General features: G+C 59.5%; 4 protein-coding genes across 6 annotated transcripts; 2 read left to right on the plus strand and 2 right to left on the minus strand.

The window, feature by feature from the left end:
* RPL28 (ribosomal protein L28) lies at nucleotides 1–2,656 on the minus strand. The gene is made up of 5 exons (XM_010961909.3): nucleotides 2,588–2,656; nucleotides 2,182–2,270; nucleotides 1,963–2,086; nucleotides 335–453; nucleotides 1–136 (listed from the first exon to the last, which is right to left on the minus strand). Exons 2-5 carry the CDS (start codon nucleotides 2,260–2,262, stop codon nucleotides 47–49), a joined length of 414 nt encoding a protein of 137 aa, XP_010960211.1. The 5' UTR covers nucleotides 2,263–2,270; nucleotides 2,588–2,656; the 3' UTR covers nucleotides 1–46.
* Nucleotides 2,657–4,508: 1,852 nt separating this feature from the next.
* On the plus strand, nucleotides 4,509–7,242 carry TMEM238 (transmembrane protein 238). The gene is made up of 2 exons (XM_074369206.1): nucleotides 4,509–5,133; nucleotides 7,120–7,242. Exon 1 carries the CDS (start codon nucleotides 4,590–4,592, stop codon nucleotides 5,124–5,126), a length of 537 nt encoding a protein of 178 aa, XP_074225307.1. The 5' UTR covers nucleotides 4,509–4,589; the 3' UTR covers nucleotides 5,127–5,133; nucleotides 7,120–7,242.
* A 174-nt stretch (nucleotides 7,243–7,416) lies between these two features.
* TMEM190 (transmembrane protein 190) lies at nucleotides 7,417–10,791 on the minus strand. 2 transcript variants are annotated; one of them, XM_010962037.3, is made up of 5 exons: nucleotides 9,244–10,791; nucleotides 9,122–9,157; nucleotides 8,660–8,785; nucleotides 8,493–8,577; nucleotides 7,417–8,410 (listed from the first exon to the last, which is right to left on the minus strand). In XM_010962037.3, the coding sequence occupies exons 1-5, from the start codon at nucleotides 9,299–9,301 to the stop codon at nucleotides 8,173–8,175; spliced, it is 543 nt and encodes a 180-aa protein (XP_010960339.3). In that variant the 5' UTR covers nucleotides 9,302–10,791; the 3' UTR covers nucleotides 7,417–8,172. The 2 variants fall into 2 exon arrangements, with proteins under 2 accessions (XP_010960339.3, XP_074225306.1); XM_074369205.1 differs by having other exon boundaries at nucleotides 8,493–8,785; nucleotides 10,036–10,791.
* Nucleotides 10,792–13,394: 2,603 nt separating this feature from the next.
* IL11 (interleukin 11) lies at nucleotides 13,395–17,094 on the plus strand. Of its 2 annotated transcripts, none has more exons than XM_010961906.2 (5): nucleotides 13,395–13,803; nucleotides 14,978–15,150; nucleotides 15,346–15,432; nucleotides 15,553–15,714; nucleotides 16,746–17,094. In XM_010961906.2, the coding sequence occupies exons 1-5, from the start codon at nucleotides 13,524–13,526 to the stop codon at nucleotides 16,914–16,916; spliced, it is 873 nt and encodes a 290-aa protein (XP_010960208.2). In that variant the 5' UTR covers nucleotides 13,395–13,523; the 3' UTR covers nucleotides 16,917–17,094. The 2 variants fall into 2 exon arrangements, with proteins under 2 accessions (XP_010960208.2, XP_045377821.1); XM_045521865.2 differs by lacking the exon at nucleotides 13,395–13,803 and adding an exon at nucleotides 13,821–14,215 and having other exon boundaries at nucleotides 16,746–17,089.
* Nucleotides 17,095–17,659: the final 565 nt, after the last annotated feature.

Consider the following 17,659-nt stretch of genomic DNA (forward strand, 5'->3'; position numbering starts at 1 on the left):
TTGAGAAAAGTTGGCTGACATCTTTATTGCTCTGGGAAGGGGCTGCTCAGGAGCTCTTGGTGGGGCGGGTCCGCTTCCTCTTCACCATCACAGGCTTCTGGCTGCGCAGGATGGCGCTGGCTCTGCGGATGGCGGCCTGGGGGGCGAGGTGGGCTCAGTTCACCCACCCCAAGAGCTGTCCCTGTCACCCCTGCATGCCTCCCAGGTGGGAGATGCCCCCTCTTCTCCAGAGCACAGGCCCAGCTCCATTCAGCAGAGGGCCCTCCCTCACCATACTGGCAAGGCTCCCCCAGCGTAGTCACTCCCCCACGCGGGGCTCAGGGCCCCCACTCACCATGCGCAGATCTGGGCGGTACTTGTTCTTTCGGATCATGTGACGGATGCTGCTGAGGGTGGCCCGAGCGTTTTTGTTGATGGTGGTCCGAACGTAGGAAGTGGCTGGCTTTCGCTGGCCTGGTAGGAGATTGGAAGAAGCCCCAGGGATTAGTCAGATCTGGAGTCTGGACTTTTAGTGCTCACCCCCGGTGTGGGAGCACAATCTCGCCCAGAGAACCTTAGTGTGGGCTGTGTGAGCCTGGGCAGGCATCCCCATATCTAAGCAGCAACTTATATGACATTTGCAGGAAACAGCACCACAGGGCGCCATACAGGTATCTCCTTCCCCGTGTCCCTGAGACACAGCACTCATCTCACTGGACAGAGATGGAAGCAGAGAACCAGGACTGTCCTGTTCAAGGTTAGATGCACAGAGCAGCTGCCTGAACCCAGGGAGAGCATGGGTGAGGCAGGCACTGGGCACCATGCAAGCCAGGTATGAGTGCTCCTCAGACTGAAGCTCCGGCTCCTCTCCCTTCCGCAGCCTCCAAACCACCCCTCTGCAACAAGTGTCTAATACACTGAGCTACGATGCTTGGCCCCCATGCTGAGGTGATGTGGAGCCCTGGGAGGGCCAGGGTATGAAGAGTCCTGAGGCACTACTCAGGAGAAAAAGGGAAACACCCCGTTTTTTGTGCCACAGAGCTGACAGGGTCTCAGCTGGAGTCCTGTGTTCCCCCGAGAAGCCAAGGACCCTTTACTATACCTGAGGTTTGACGCTGGCCCTCACTGACCCCAGAAGGGAGGCCATGTTACCTCCTCAGGTCTGACCTGTTCCTGACAGCCCAGCAAAGGCTGGGCATCCACCAACCAAGGGAAAAACTAAATTCTCAGGGCCCAGCGCACCAGAACAGGGTTCTCTGGAGCGTGGGAAGTGTTTGCTCCTGGGGCTGTGTGTTCCTGACAAGGGAGACTAACTCCTTTCTCCGTGAGATAAGGCAGCAAGTGTGGCCACTGCTGTCTGACACTGGGCTCAGAACCCAAACAAATCTGCCCTAGTCAGGGACTGGGAAAAACTCACTCCTAGCTCTTAAAAACCCACTGCCTGGTTAAGATAAAAGGAGCTGCAGGTGGAATATCCTGATTCAACTGTTAAACCAAGAGAGACTCCTGCCTCCCCTTGACCTGTCTGTGCCTGAGCTCAGTTTACGGAGGTGGGGTGCTGAACACCCCTTCTGAGTCCTCACAGCCAGAACGCGGGTCAAAATACTGCTTCAGACCCCAGCTGTCACTTCCTTCATGTCAGACCTAGGGCAAGGTACACCAGCTACTTGCTTCAATCTTCCCACCCGTGTTGAGACAGATACCGGAGCTGCTTGAAGGATGGAACCTGAAAACATCACTGATTCGTGCGACCCTGTAATTTAATCCTAATAAGCACCTAGGGCAGTTCAGGTACCATTAGTTTCTTCACTTTCTAGATGATGAAAGATTAAGCGCCCTAGCCAGCTCCCCAGGCAAACGTCCTGACCCCAGGAATCTTTGATTCGACAGCAGAATCACTCCTGCTGCCCGACACTGAACAACCACAACTCCCTGCCCCAGATGGCGGTGTGCTGCCCGGGCCAAGCCAGGGCAAATGCTCACCGGATCTCCGCTTCATCACCACCACGACACCTTTGCCGTCGGCCGCTGGCTCCACGCCCACTGTCTTGCGGTGAATCAGTCCATTGTAGCGGAAGGAGTTGCGGGCCTTCAGGTTATTGGGTTCCTGGGAAGGAGGACGCATCGGGATCGTGAAGTGGCAGGAGGCCCAGAGATCTTAAAGGCACCTCCCTCAGACCCAGGCGTCGGGGCCCCACTTACGGTGCTGTACGTCTGCTTGTTCCTCTTGATCAAGAAGCTAGAGCAGTTCCGCACGACCATCCATTGCAGATGCGCGGACATGGCGGCAGCTGCGGAGAAATGGGCACGAGAAAATGTCAAAGGAGAAGCAGGCCGACGCCAGACAACAGAGGAAGCGTGTGTCTGGGGGCACCGTGAGGAATATTCCAGGTGGGGCTGCGCGGCCTACGGTCGCGGGGTTGAACTTAGGCGGCCGAGACTAACTACGGCAGACCAGAAGGTGAGAAGCCACAACGACCTAAGGCGACGGGGCAGGAGGATAGCCAAGAAGGCAAGAGGCGCAGCGAGAAAGGCCAGGCAGGGACACAGACGCCCGGCGGCCGGCACGAGACGCAGCCACGCGGACAGACGAAGGGCCGCGACTAACCGCCTCACTTCTCGGTGGCCGGAGACGGAAAGAGGCACGGCGGGGGCGGGGCGATGCTTTTAATATAGACACGCATTTCCGCTTCCTCTCCGGGCACGCGCGTGCCGTCGCCTTTCCCCGCCTGCTTCCGCCCGCCGGCGAGGCAGCTCGGCAACATTCGGTTATTTCCGCCAGCCAGTCGTAAAACGGTCGAGAACCTTCGGAATTCTTCGGCTAGGGACCCGAGGGCGTGTTCTCGACCCGGAGGGGCACCGTTCCGAGGGCTCTTCGTGTGTTTTCGGAACTCCACGGCTGGATTTCCGAGTGGGTCCAGCTCTAGCGGCCCCAAGTTCCCTTCCTCAACGGCCTTTCTCCAATATTACCACCCAGTGCTTGGCACAAGATGAGGGTTCAATAAACATTTTTTTTTGTGAATGAATGTGTGAGAGCGTGAACTATTTAAACCTAGCTACAGAGTCTTCGGGGGCCTCCAGTCTTCGTAGGCCCTCAGCTATTCCGGACGAAAGCGGCGGGCCCGTTCGGGCATTTTCGGAACTCTTCGGAATCTCGCTTCAAAGTGGTGGCAGCCTTCCCCTTATTGGTCCATGCCTGCTTCGGATCTGTTCGGAAACACTCGGTCTCCCTTCAGCCACGTTCGGAACCCTTCGGCTTACCCCGGGACCCCCCACTTTCAATTCGCCCTCCCCAGGGTCCTCTTAAAATAAACTCAACTATTTAGACTCTAGAGAAAAGTTGGACCGAACCTTCTCGCTGATGGCCACCCCAGGGGAGCATGGATTTCCTCTAAGGGCGAGTTGTATTTGGAGGAAGAGAGATTTGCCTGGGAAAGCTCTCGGATTCTTGAGGGGTTCCATACCTGTTCGCCCAGCCGCTTCCTTGTGCCCCGCGACCTCCAGCCCCATTATCCCTCCCCGCACCAGTCCGCCCTATGTCACACCCGTTACACTTTATAGAAGTTAATTTCAGGCCATCTTTTTGTTTCCTCTTTCCTTTGGGGGGGTGGTAATTAGGTTTATTTATTTATTCTTAGAGGAGGTTCTAGGGATTGAACCCAGGACCTCATGCATGCTAAGCATGCACTATACCACTTGAGCTACACCCTCCCCCCAATTTGGGGCCATCTTTAATGGGCAGGAACCATGCTGAACTATCCTCAGCCTCACCATCACAGGGCTGGGCGAGACTCCAAGTGAACAAAAGGAATGATAGTCTTTTATGTCACCTCCATTAGTGAGCCTCAACTTGTGATTATGTCTGGGAGCTCGTTGAGGGCAGGGGCCTTGTCTGTGCCCCTGGACTTCGCCGATGAAGAATCCTAACAGTCCAGAGGCCCCAGGAGGAGCCTACCGAGAAACAGCAATGTTGGGGTTTGCCCTGCTGCCACCTCTAGAGTGCCTTGAATCTGATGGTGGCGGCAGAGTTCCTGTGAGTCCGATCCACCTTTGTCCCTTGGACATACAGGAAGCCCCAGGAGGCAGGCAATGAGTGAGAGAAATGTCAGCTCCGCAGAGCCGTTTCCTCCCCTAGGGCACTCCGACTGCTGATTCTCTGCCTCCTGGGGCTCCTTGGAGTCTGGGGCCTTCTCTGATCCTTGTTTATGACCGCACCTGTCCCCACCGTAGGCTCTGGTGCATAGGAAGCGCCTGGAGGCGGCAATGAACAGAAACATGGCCGGGGCTCCTGCAGAGCCTTACGCTGTCTCCATTAAAGCACCCTGAATTTTGACCACGCAGTGCTTCGCGCTCCTTGGGATGCAGGGGTCCTGGGCCACCCTAATCTGTGCGCCCATCTGCCTTCAGCATAGGCTTCTGAAGGCCAGATCTTGCCTAGAAAACACGGCCAGGGCGCCCCCGGGCCGCGCCCGCCGCACCCAGCTCAGCTCAGGTGACCAGGCGGGCGCCGGGCACACCTGGCGCAGTCCCCTGACCCCGCCCCGGGCCGGGCCGCACCCGGAACGCGGAACGCTCTCGGTCGGAGCCAGCCGCGGCCGCGGAGCAGGGCCATGGCGGCGGCGCCGGCGGTGTGCGCCTCGCAGGGGCCCCCGCCCGGCGCACCGTCCCCGCCGGCGGGCGCGCCAGTGCCGGCGTCCGGCCTGGGCCGCTGCCGGATGGCGCTGCTTCTGGCCGTGGCGCTGGACGTGGCGGGCATGGCGGCGCTGCTGACCGGCGTGTTCGCGCAGCTGCAGGTGCGCGGCCGCGACTTCGGCGACCTGCTCATCTACTCGGGCGCGCTGCTCGTCTTCCTGAGCCTGCTGGGCTGGATCCTCTGGTACACCGGCAACATCGAGATCTCGCGCCAGGAGCTGGAGCGCGACTACGGCCTGCGGCCCTCGGCTCTGGCCCGCCTGGCGCGAAAACTCTCCCGCCGCTGGTCGGCGCCGGCTTCCTCCTCCGCCGGCAGGCGCGGCGCGCCTGGCTCCCGGGGAGCGCGCCGCGCCGCCCGCACGCCCCCGCCGCCCTCCGCCGGCTCCCGCCGCGTGCGCCTGCAGCTCGCCACGCTCGAGGCCGGGCCTGGGGCGGCGGGTGCTGGCGCCGAGTGAGCCCGAGGTGAGGGGCGGGGAGGCGAGGCGGGGCGGAGGGGAAACGGAGAGCCAGAAGAGAGGGAGAGACAGAAGGAGAACTGGAGAGAGAGTGGGAGAGGGTGAAGGACAGAGGGGGCACATGGAGAGACATCGAGGAGAGAGGGAAAGGTGGAGAGAGGCAGAGGGACAACGGTAGAGGGCAAGACTGGAAAGGAGAAGAGCAGAGAGCCAGAGGATGAAGACCCAGAGACGCAGACAAAGGTGCAGACTTGGGAGAGACAGATAAGACGCTGCCCCCACAAATGAGGGCTGGAGAGTCACCATTAGCTCCTCTAACACTTGGACATTTGTTCCTGTGCACCAGTCCCCAGGTGCACCAGGTCCCATTTCCCATTTAATCCTCTCATTGAGTCTCTGAGGTCACTACTGTGACTATCCCCATCCCGGGGCCGACACTGAGGCCCCAACAGGTGCCATGTCTTCTTCAAGGGGAGCTACCTCTTGTGCTCTCCAAAGTGTACTCCTCTGTCACTCCCTCTTGCCTTTTGGCCGACTCCAAGCCACTTACTATGTGTACCCCCCACATTTCAGTGCCCCTCATCTCCTGCCTTCTCTGCAGTTATTACAGCATCCCTCAGTCCACGGATGGCCAGGCTGTCTCATGCCAGCTGGCCTCCGTCCATGCCTTCACCTACACCAGGAGTGCCCTTGTTGTCTGTACTCCACATGGAAAACTTCCCATGTGTCTTTTAAGATCCAACTCTATTTCAATGTCTTTCTCTGGGTCTTCACATTGTCTGAGTTACCTCTGTTATTGCTTCTGTCACCGTGTGTTTTATCTGTGTGCTGATACTGTCTCTCCCACACAACAGGGAGCCCCCTTAGGGTAAGACCTGGGTCTCTGGTGTCTTTGTTCTTAGCATTCCCCAGCAAAGAGTGAACTTTGCTGGGGAATGCTAAGGTGGGTGGATGGATTGGGTGGGTGGATAGAGGGATAAATGGATGAATTGTTGATGGATAAATAGGTGGTGGATGGCTGGATGTGGGTGGATTGATGGATAGATGAGTGACACATGGATAGATGAATTGGTTGATGAATGGATGGGTGAATGGATATGGTGGGATGGATGACGGATGGCAGATGGGTGAATGGGTGGTTGGATGGATGTTTGGGCCTATGGGTAGGTAGATAGATGAGAGGACAGTTGGGTTGGCTGGTGGTTGGATGGATAAGTAGAACAATGGATGGATGAGTGACGGAATCATTTTCTCAAATGGGAGTTCCACACAAAGATTAAATCCTAATATCCAAAGCCGTTCTCTGTAGGTGATGAATTAACTTCCCTCCTATGCATCCAGAATGAATCTAGCTGTATACCCTTCTTTGTGAGACTTCAGAAAATAGTAACTCCAGTCATTTGTTAGGCTCTGTGATTCGGACGAGGCAACAGTTTAAGATGAACAAATGTATGCATAGATGAAGCATGAGCTAACACAAAATTTGCCATACCATGCAGAAAGAACCACCTGTGATTAAAATTACCCCTGAAAGCCCTTTACCTTGTCCAAAAGTCTAACACAGCTGGATGGAACTACCTGCCAGAAACTGGCCAAGCCAACTGGCCGGTGGGCCACTCCTAAAAGAAAAAGATGCCTGTCCAAACACAGGACTCCAGTCTTCTCCGTCTTCCAAGTCTTTTTTTATCTTTGTGCCTCTGTCTTTCCCTTGATATATTTCTGTCTGTCCCTCTCTCTTTGCTGTATATGAGTCTCTCCCTCTCTCTGCCTCTCCCTGCCTCTCCTTCCCCACCTGTACCACTGGATTCCAGTGAGTTAAAGCTACACTGGCTGCAGCAAATCAGGGCGTGGAGGAATGAAGGAGCATATAGGCAAGTGTAGGAGTCAATTGTGAGGGTCTGAGGTGGGAGAAAAGGGCTCCTTCCCCCTGGGTGGTAGCCCTGGGATGCCTGGCTACAAGCATCCACCACTAACCCCACCCTCCCTCCTGCAGGTGAACACATGGCCCCACCTGTCAGGGCCCAGCTGGCTGAGGTGTGCAGCTGTCCCCAACATCTTCTGGCCGGATGCCTACCTGCCCTCACTCTATCCTCTGGATAAACAGCTCTGCCTCACAGCACTGCATGTCTGTCTGGGGAGGGACGGTGCTGGGGCAGGGGTTGGGCGAAGGGCCACCCAAACCCTCCAGGACCTAGGAGCCCAGCTTCATGCTACCCCCTCACCCAGGAGGGACAGGAGTGGGGGTAAGGATCTCAAGGCCAGACCCACCCCCTCAATCCAGGCCTCCCTCAGCCCAGGCTTCTCTGTTAGTTTTGGGCCCACTGAGAAGCAGACAGAGAGGCAAAATTAGACTTGCAAAATTCACTTTATTTATTTATTGGGGGCAGTACTTATGGAGGATAGGTTAGGGAGGGTCTGTCACCTGAGAAACGACAGAGGGATGGTAAGGGGTGTGAGCAGGATGGGTGTTGAACTGTAATGAACTTCCAAGAAAATTTCTGCCCAGTCACAGGGGAATCTGAGAGCCACCACTGTCAGGCATTGGTGGGAAGTAAGGCTAATGATGGCAGAGGGCGATAGGGTCCCAAGGGCAGGCAGCAGAGGCTGTCAGGCAGTGGTAGAAGGAGAGCTGTGGGGCACAGCTGAACATGACCCCCAGCCCAGTTCAGACACCCCTCAACCAAGCTGGCCCATCATCCCAGGCCACCGCCACTCACCCCATCCCCCAGCCCAGATCCCCATATCCACAGCCCAGGACCTACACTCAACCCAGGCCCCCACAATCAGCTCAGAGACCCCCTTATCACCCCAAGTGCCCCTCAGCTTGGCTCCTCCCCACTGAGCCCTGGACCTGTTATTCCAGATGCCCTTCAGCTCACAGCCTCCATGATCAACCGAGCACCCCCATCAGCACAGGTCCCCCTAAAACACACATACACACACTCCCTGCCTCCGGGTCTCAGCTGCCCCCTGCTTCATGCTTCTCAGAAAAGAGACCACACATCTGTGTGCTTTATCTGTATTGAGAGGTCCCCCGAGGGTGCACCTAATCTTCATCCTCCCCACCTTCTGTGTCTTCGCCTTCTCCTGTCCCCTCCCCTTCGCCCCCTGAGACGTCCAGTGCCCCCTCCGCAGGCAGGGAAGCAGGAATGCTGCCGATGGATGCCGTCTTCCTTTCACTCAGAGTCCCCCGGTCCTTGGATAACAGAGAGACCGTCCTGGACAGGTTGCACCTGTCCTTCAGGAACCTTGGAAGCCGCAGCATGTCCCGTCGCTTGGCCCACCTGGCGGGGAGGGGACACCCTCAGCCATGCTGTCCACCTGCCTCCCGGGGGCACCGGAGCCGTGAGCCCTGACCCCACTTACCAGAACAAGCAGACGGTGGAGATCAGGAAGAGGAGGCCTCCACACGTCCAGCCCAGAGCCCACATGTGCTTCCTCCGCATGGTTTCTGCACAGAGCAGGGAGGGGTGAGGCCCAGGGGTCCCAGCCACCACGCCCCAGCCCAGCGGCCCTGGCTCCCAGGCACGCACCGTCCGGCCGCTGGTGGTAGCAGACCCCATCGCGGTAGCAGCATCGTAGACGCAGACAGAGATTGGGGTTCTCAATTGCTGCCTGGCCCCCACAGCTCTCCCGGTCCCACACATCTCCCTCACAGCCTGGGGACCAATCACGAGGGGCACCTTCCTTACAGAGCCTGACCCCAAGACCAGGCTCTGGGGCTGCTTGACTAGTGTACTCTGTGTAGTACCCAGGAGTCCAGCCCCCCAGCCTCTCCTCCCTCAGACCCAGGGGTCCAGACCTCCAGCCCCTCCTCCCTCAGACCCAGGGGTCCAGACCCCCAGCCCCTCCTCCCTCAGACCCAGGGGTCCAGACCTCCAGCCCCTCCTCCCTCAGACCCAGGGGTCCAGACCCCAGCCCTTTCTCCCTTTAGACCCAAGAGTCTAGTCTGGACTCCCTGTCCCTGGGGACCCAGGATTTCCTCTACTGCTCACTCCACGGATAGAAGAACCCCTGGATTCCATTCCCATCTGTGAAAGAAAAAGACAGTGTTGGGAGGCTGTATGGAGGCTGGGGAGGCTCCCTGCTCCACTCTGACCCTCCCATCAGGGCTCACCTACTGAGCCCTGCATGAGCAGGAAGAGGCCCAAAGCTGGGATCCCAGAGCCCACCATGTTGCCTCCCCAGACTCCTGGGGCTTCTGTGGGGAGAGACCTTGAAGGCCATCACCCCAGCAACCGGTTTGGCCCCGCCCACCTGGCCCCCAATGTTCTAAGTTCTGTTGCCGGGGAGCCCCGTTAGCATTGGGGAAGAGGGAAGAGGGGTCACACTGGCCTGGTCATGCCTGGTTGCTAGGGGGCTGCTTCATTAGCAACCAGGTGAAGGGGGCCTTGTGGTGGAGGTGGGGCCCAGGCATTAGAAGAGCTGCCTTAGCACCCTGGGCAGAAAGCAAGTAGCAGTCTAAGGCGTCTGTCTCCTCCTTGCAATTGGAGGACCCCAAGGGGTGGGCACCCGGAGACCTTTTTGCCAGGGAATACCTCTGCTTAGTAACCTGATGCCTGCGAGGCAGCTCTAGGTAGCCCAAAGGCTCCTGAGATCTGGTTGCTGGGGGCCTTCCCTAGCAACCAGGGGCAGGGGCCCTGGGGCTCAGAAGGCCTCACTGAGCCCCATTGTTAGGGAGGCCCCCTAGCAACCAGAAGACCTAGGAGGGCGATGAGAAAATGGGGCTCATTCCATAGGCCAGAGCACATGCCCAGGGGTCTCTTGGTCCCAAAGGCATCCAGCCCTCCCCATGGGGAATATGTAATGGAGGGCTGGGCCATGCCGAGATCTGAGCGATCTGAGTGCCAGGGGAGAGTGACTCATGGGCCCAGAGCCCCTTCTCCTAGTTCAGTCTCACTTTCCTCACCTGCAAACAGGGAAACAGATCCAAGTGGAGGTCCTCAAGCTCCTGGTTTGGTCCCTCGCAGTGGTGGGGTAGGAGGTCAATTTGGGGACTGGGTTGGAGACATGAACCCTGGTCCTTCCCTGAACCTGACTCAACTTTTCAGAGTGGGGACGGGGCTCAGCTCCCCTGGGGCAGTGTGTCTTTGTGTCCAGATCCTGAGTCTGAGAGAAAGGGGAGCTAGGGGTCTGGATACCTGGATTCGAGAGAAGGGGGTTTCTGGTGGTAAGGACTTCCAGGTCTGAGGCAGGGAGGCCTAGGGGCTCAGACTCCTGGGTCTGAGGGAGGAGGGGGCTGAGGGCCTGGACCCCTGGGTCTGAGGGAGGAGGGGCTGGGGGCCTGGACCCCTGGGTCTGAGGGAGGAGGAGGGCAGAGGGCTCAGACTCCTGGTCTGAGGGCAGCTGTCCAGGAGTCCAGACCCCATTTCTCAGGAAGCCCTGTGAGGCTGACTCCTGTCCTGCCCATCTCCTGTAAACATCCTGGTGGGTGCTGAGTGGGCCCTGGGCTGCCTTCGTCAGAGATGACACAGGTCAGAGGGGGCTCGGCAGGGGGCCGGGGGTGGGGGTCAGAGGGGTTGTGGGGCTGAGGCCGGGCAGCTGCTGACCGTTTCCTGTGTCAACATCATCTGGACCCACTTCCCAATTCCCGGGATTCCTCAGGGATCAAGGAGGGGGTGGGGGGCGGGGCCGCCAGGCCCTGGACCGCGGCTTGGGACTAGGGGGGCCCCCGTCACGGCCCTCACCGCTAATGACAGGTTTGGTCTGCCTCTGCGGCCCGCCTGCCCCGTCACCCCCCAGTGGCCAGACAGGACCCCCCAGGGACAGACAGACGGACACACACAGCCTCGGACCTGCTGACCTCACACCAGCCAGCTCCACCTCACCCAAGGGCCAGCACATGAGCAAGGACCCCCTGGGGTCCCCCGTCATATCCTAGTGGCATCTCCCCCACGTCTGTGGCCATTCCTCAGACCCTAGGCTCCATGTCTCCCCCAGTCCTTGCCTCTGAACTTGTCTCTTTGTGTCTCTGTGGGTCCCAACTTGTTTTGCATCTCTGTCTTCTTCTACCTCTGGTCTCTGTGCTCTTGTGTCTCTGTTTGTCACTATCATCTTCTGTCATTGTGAGTCCCCTACCCTGCCTCTCCACCTCGGCACCCATGTCTCTGTCTCTCCTTCTTGCTGTCCTTTCCACAGAAGTAGCCCAAGTGTGCCCACCCCTGGAGAAGACCCAGGAATCCAGAGCAATCCCCCACCCTCCTGCCCCGTACCCACAGCATCTCCCTGGGCCTCTGGCAGCCACACTGGGGGAGGGCTGAGGCAGGACGAGGGGCTTGGCACTAGGCAGAGCACACTAACCCAGGCCCAAACGCCTGACCCTCCCCAGCCGAGTGCTCCCCAAGTTGCAGAATGAGCACAAGGTTTCTCCACCTTTCTAGAAACTAGAGTTTAGGGACTAGACACTTGACTCCTGAGTCTGAGGGAGGAGGATCTGGGGTCTTGAAATCCTGGGTTGGAGCAGTGGGATTGGGGTTGGCACCCCTGGTTCCCTGTAGGTGGAAGGGGCTGCCATCACCAGATCCCTATTGTTGCTCTCATGCTGGCCTCAGGCCCAGTCCCCGATCCCCTCAGGCCAGTCCATCCCCCAGGCTGGTGGCCTGAGTCACCTTGGCTGGCCCCGCCGGTCTGGGGGGGGGGGCTACGTCAGTTCTCCCCTCACTGACGCAGCCTTGGGCCCCCCACGCTGACTCAGCCGGAAACAGGCCCCCTGAGGGGCGGAGAACCAGTGGTCAGAGGCCTGGGTCCCAGCGTGAGCTGGGGCTGGGGAGGGCCCCTGGGGGGCCCTGGAAGGGGTGGCCATGACAGACTGAGAGAGGCAGAGCAAGCTCTTACCTGAGTCGATGAGGTCATGTCCCACCATGGGGGGGCTGTGACCTCACCTCCCCGGGGACCTGAGCAGTCGTCCCCTCAGTGGTGGGGGAGGGGAGGGGGATGACTCCAGCCGCCATTCATCCCCAGAGCCCCCTTCCCGCTTAGCACAGTCTCAGGGGCCAGGAGGGGAGACTTTTGGAAGTCCTTTTCACCTTTTGTCTTCTCAGTCCGCTCCATCCTTCTCTGCCACCTTTCCCTGGGGTTGAGGGGGACTCCTGCGGACTTGGGTCCCTGTCTTGGTCCCTCACTGGCTGCTGTGAATCCCCTGGGCCAGCTGCGCTCCATATATCTGGCGCTTCCCTTGTGTGCCTGTGTTGGCATCGCTGTCCTCCCAAATCTGCATCTCCTGCTCCAGACCCTCTCTGCATCTCCACCTCTCGGCCTGGTGTTCTCCCTGCCCTGCCCTGGTCTCCAGCTCCCCTCTGAGCTGCCTGTCCAGGTCTCCTCATCCTCACTGTCTGGCTCGCACCATCTCCATCTCTCCCAGAACCTGCATCTTTTTCTCTGTCTCCCTGGGTGTGTTAATAAACATCAACCACAAGAATAGCTATGGTTCACAGTTACTGAGAGCTGACTGTGTGGTCTGAACTCACTCTGTCCTCACCCAGGTGTTTGGGAAGGGGGAGGTGCCCGGGGTGTCCCCATTTCACAGATAGAGAAACTGAGGCACAGAGAGGTGAAGCCATGTGCCCGAGGTCCTACCTATACTAGGTCTCCACAACTTCTGTCTCTTGGTCCCTGTCTCTGCCTCTGGCTCCCTTTCACCATGTCCCAGCCTGTCTCTTGGAGAAAGGCTCCCCCTCAGTCTGTCCCCACTGCTGACTCCTCCTTGTGTCAGCATCTCCATCCCTCTGGGCATCTTTGCCTCCTGGGGCCTCTCCATCTCTGCCACCCTGCCTCGTGTCTCCCTTTTCTGCTGCCTGCCTCTCTTCTTTCTGACACACCCTGTCTCCATCTCTTTTCTTTTGGGGGTCTCTCTGGGTCTCTGCAAATCTCTCCTGCTGTCTTCATCTTGCTTGCTATCTCTGACTCCCAGGACCTCTCCTCTGTCTCCTGGTTTCCTCTGCTCCTGTGGTGTATCTCCTTGGCTGTCTCTATCTCTCCATGTATCTCTATCTCTGCATCTCAGACTCCCCATCTCTGTCCTGTGTCCCCATCTCTCTGTGTGTCTGGGTCTCAGTCTCTCCATCTCTCTCTCTGCCCCTGGGAATCTCTTCCTCTCACACCTCCATCTCCCCAGGCCTGCATATTGTGGCCCCATCCCCATCTCTCCCTGCTGCCACATCTCTCTGTCTGTCCTGGTCCAGTCGGACCCCCGCCTGCAGCCAGGCCCCAGTTCTTGAGCTGAGTGTGTCTGCCCTGGCGGCGGCCGGCCGAGGAGGTGGAGGGAGGGGACGCCAATGACCTCACCAGCCCCTCTCCGACCACCCCCCCCTTTCCCTTTTCAACTTTTCCAACTTTTCCTTCCGTGCCCTCCTCCGAGCGCGGCGGCGTGAGCCCTGCGAGGCAGCCGGCTCCGTCTGAATGGAAAAGGCAGGCAGGGAGGGTGAGTCAGGATGTGTCAGGCCGCCCTCCCCTGCCGCCTGCCCCCCGCCCGCCCGCCCCGGCCCCCTATATAACCCCCCAGGCGTACACACTCCCTCACTGCCGCGGCCCTCTCTGCTCACACGCACATGCCTCCCCTCCCCAGGCCGAGGCCCAGCTGACCCCCAGGGCTCCCACGGCAGCGGACAGGGAAGGGTTAAAGGCCCCCAGCTCCCTGCCCCCTGCCCTGGGGAACCCCTGCCCTGTGGGGACATGAACAGTAAGTTGGTTCAAGTTCCTGGAGAGGGGGGACAGGGAGGGAGGAGGGAGGGACCGTCGGCGGGAAGGGTGGGGAGCAGACAGACACAGCGGAATCGGACAGAGAGACAGAGGAGAGCGATGGGGACGCAGGGACGGAGAGGGAAGAAGATTCAGAGAAAGCAGGAGGCCTAGAGAAGGGACTGGCAGAGGGACATATGAAAGGACGGATCAGAGACGCCGAGACACCTTCAGCGCAGCGCCAGGAAGAAAGAAATGGAGACTCAGAGGGAGAGACAGGGATACAAATGCCAGGGGGTGATCCCAAAAGCCCTGGGAATCCCGGGGAGCCAGCGGGGACCGAGGGACGCAGACACCCAGGGACTCCGACAGACAGGTTCCAGGAAGGAAACTGAGGCAGAGAGCCCAAGGAGGTGAGAGCAAGCCCGGAACATCGACCCCAGGGGCGGAGAGAGAGGGAGCGACAGGGGTGCAGACAGAAACCAGAGAGCCAGACAGATGCGGACAGACCGACAGACAGCGGCCTGGGAGGGCTCAGGGGGCGGGCTGGGGGTGTGCTGCGGGAGCGGGGCGGCCCGGGGGGCGCTGATTGGCTGGCGGGCGGGGTGGGCGGGGCAGCTGGGGGATGGGTGGCCGCGGAGGGAGCGGGCCGGAGCCCCCGCGCTGAGCGCCGCCGGGTCCCTCTCTCCCCGCCGCGTGCCCGGCGTGCCCGCGTCTCTCCCTCTCTCCGCCCAGGTGTGCTGCGGGGCATCCCCGGCACTGCGGACCGGCCTTCCGCGGTCCACTCTGGCGGGCCTATGGGGGGGTGTCCCGGGGAGGGGTCAGGGCCTCCGGGCCTCTGTCCCGGTCTCCTTCCCGTGCTCTCAGTCCGGCTCGGGCTCCTGAGCCCGGGGAGGGGGCAGGTTCTGGCCTGTGTCTCCCCCCTCTTGCCCCGCCCCGGGGCCCAGATTCCGGCGTCCGGGGGCGGACGGGAGACGCCCGGCCCGTCTACCCGCCCAGGGCCGCGTCTGCTCCGACGGGCGGGGCAGCCAGAGCCGGAGAGGGAGAGGGAAACCCGCCCAGGCCCTGCGAAGTGCCCTGGGCGCTCCTCCCTGGGACTCAGGACCCCCACCCCAGCCCCTCCTCCCTCAGACCCACGAGTCCGGCTTGAGCCTTCTTTCTTCTCCTGCCCCCAGGTGTTTGCTGCCTGGTCCTGGTCGCACTGAGCCTGTGGCCACATAGAGCTACTGCCCCAGGGCCACCTCCTGGCCCCCCGCGGGCCTCCCCAGACCCTCGGGCTGAGCTGGACAGCGCCGTCCTCCTGACGCGCTCTCTCCTGGCGGACACCCGGCAGCTGGCCTCACAGCTGGTAGGAGAGACTGGAGGGGATGCGCTGGGGCCAAGACCCAGAGTCAGGAGGGCTTCTAGGCTACCCTGCTGGTGGCAGAGCCGGGGTGTGAGCGCGCGCGCGCGCGCGCGCGTGTGTGTGTGTGTGGCCTGTCGTGGAGGATGGAGGGACTCCTGGAGCTGAGCCAGGTCCCTCTCATGGCTTCTTTCCCCCCAGAGAGACAAATTTCCAGCTGACGGAGACCACAACCTGGATTCCCTCCCCACCTTGGCCATGAGTGCAGGGGCGCTGGGAGCCCTGCAGGTAAGTGCAGGGGAGAGGGATGGGGCAAAAGTGGGAGCTGGGCAGTGAAGGGGGTGCAGGAAATTGGGGACCGGAGTGGGCATTGCCAAGTGCTCCTTGACGCCCCCGCATGTCCCCCAGCTCCCAGGAGTGCTGACACGGCTGCGGGCAGACCTGTTCTCCTACTTGAGGCACGTGCAGTGGCTGCGCAGGGCAGGAGGCCCTTCCCTGCGGACCCTGGAGCCCGAACTGGGTGCTCTGCAGGCCCGGCTGGACCGGCTGCTGCGCCGGCTGCAGCTCCTGGTATGATGACCTGGCCCTGCGACCCAAGACCCCAAGACTCCAGATCCCAGACCTGCTCTGAGATCCTCACTCTGTCCCTGAGGCACTGAACTCCAAAATCCTGCCCTGAAACTCTAAATTTTCACGTGAGACTGATAAACCCCATGATCTCATGATTCCAAAACTCCTACCCTAAAACCTTAAGATTTGAGAGTCCAAACCCTGACCCCAAGACTTGGAGACACTGGCCCAAAGACAAGAGGATTCTAGACCCTAAGACTTGGACACTCTGAACCTCCAGACCTTAAGACCCCTCACCTCCTGACCCTGAGATCCTGACACTTCAAGGCTCTAGACCCTAAGATGATGGACCCCAACTCAAAGCCAGCCTAGAGACCCTAACTGCAAACCCCAGACCTCAAGGACCTAGACCCTGAGATCTCAAATTGGAAGACCCCAGACCCCGAGCCCTGAATCCCCAAGACCTCAGATCTAGGTTGTAAGTCCTTAAGACTCCAAGATGCTGACTTTCAAAGCCCCAGAACCAAGACGCTGAGATTGTAAGATTTCAGACTGCAGTTCCTGGACTTGACCCCAAAGACCCTGGAACTCAAATTCCAACTCTCAGCTCTGAGACTCCAGACCTGAGAGACCAGCTCTCACCCACAAGTCCCTGAGCTTGAGCCTAGAGACCCCACATCTAAGACCTCAGCCCTGAGATCCTGGGCCTGACCGCAGACTTCAACCCTCAGCCCTCACGTAGCTCCAGGATCCCAGCCCTGACTCTACAGACCTCACCCCAAGCCCCATGAACATGGCCCTGGAATCCCAGCCTTAAGACCACCACCTTTTCACCCCAGCCTCAATTTGCTGAATTCAACATCCTGAAGAACTCCCTACCCAGATGACACCCCACCTCACAGGCCAGAGATGCTGTGGAAATATGCAACCTGGACACCCCCCTACCTGATTCAGTACAGGCCCCAACCACCCCATTCCCCAACCCCCACTGCACCCCAGACTGTTGCTAACCCTCCGTCCTCTCCCAACAGATGTCCCGCCTGGCCCTGCCCCAGGCGCCCCCAGACCCACCGGCACCCCCCTTGGCCCCACCGTCCTCAGCCTGGGGAGGCATCCGGGCAGCCCATGCCATCCTTGGGGGGCTGCACCTGACCCTCGACTGGGCTGTCCGGGGCTTGCTGCTGCTGAAGACTCGGCTGTGACCCTCCACCCAGAGCCACCAGCATCCTTCAAAGCCAGATCTTATTTATTTATTTATTTTGGGACTGGGGGCATTGCAGCCAGAGGACCCCGCACCCCACTGTCTCCCTGTAGTCAGAGGTGATCCATCCAGGAGACCTGGGTGGGAGTGGGGTGGATCTGTGCCTTATTTATACTTATTTATTTAAGGGGGTGGGTGGGAGGCAGGTGGACTCGGGGGTCTCTGAGGAGGAGGGAACTGGGGTCCTGGATTCTTGGATCTCTAAGGAGTCTGGCCACAGTGTCTCCATGAGACCCACCCCTCTGGGCCTGGGCAGGAGCATGTATTATTTATTAAGCAATTACTTTTTGTGTTGGGGTGGGGAGGGAGGGGGAAAGGAGGCCTGGGTTTTTGTACAAAAATGTGAGAAACCTTTATGAGATGAAGAAGAGGGAATTAAATTTGTCATACACATCCACTTAGAGATGATTTCTCTGGGGGCCAGGGGCTGGATGCTGGGGTCCCTGGGGGGCCCTGAGTGGGCAGGGCAGCAGAGGGGGTACTGTCAGTCCCCCAGAGAGGGTGAGCTCTGAGGGGCAGGGACTGAGCCTCACCTGGTGGCCAGCACCTCTTAGGCACTCAATAAATATTTAATGGAGGTTCCAGAAGGTTCCCCGTGACCAACAGTACTAGTACAGGGCAAAACTGCAAGCTCAAATTTGTTCATTTTGGCAGTGTTCACAGCAGCAAACTGGAAACAACCTA

The sequence above is a fragment of the Camelus bactrianus genome, chromosome 9 (assembly GCF_048773025.1).
Source record: "Camelus bactrianus isolate YW-2024 breed Bactrian camel chromosome 9, ASM4877302v1, whole genome shotgun sequence".
NCBI lineage: Eukaryota > Metazoa > Chordata > Mammalia > Artiodactyla > Camelidae > Camelus > Camelus bactrianus.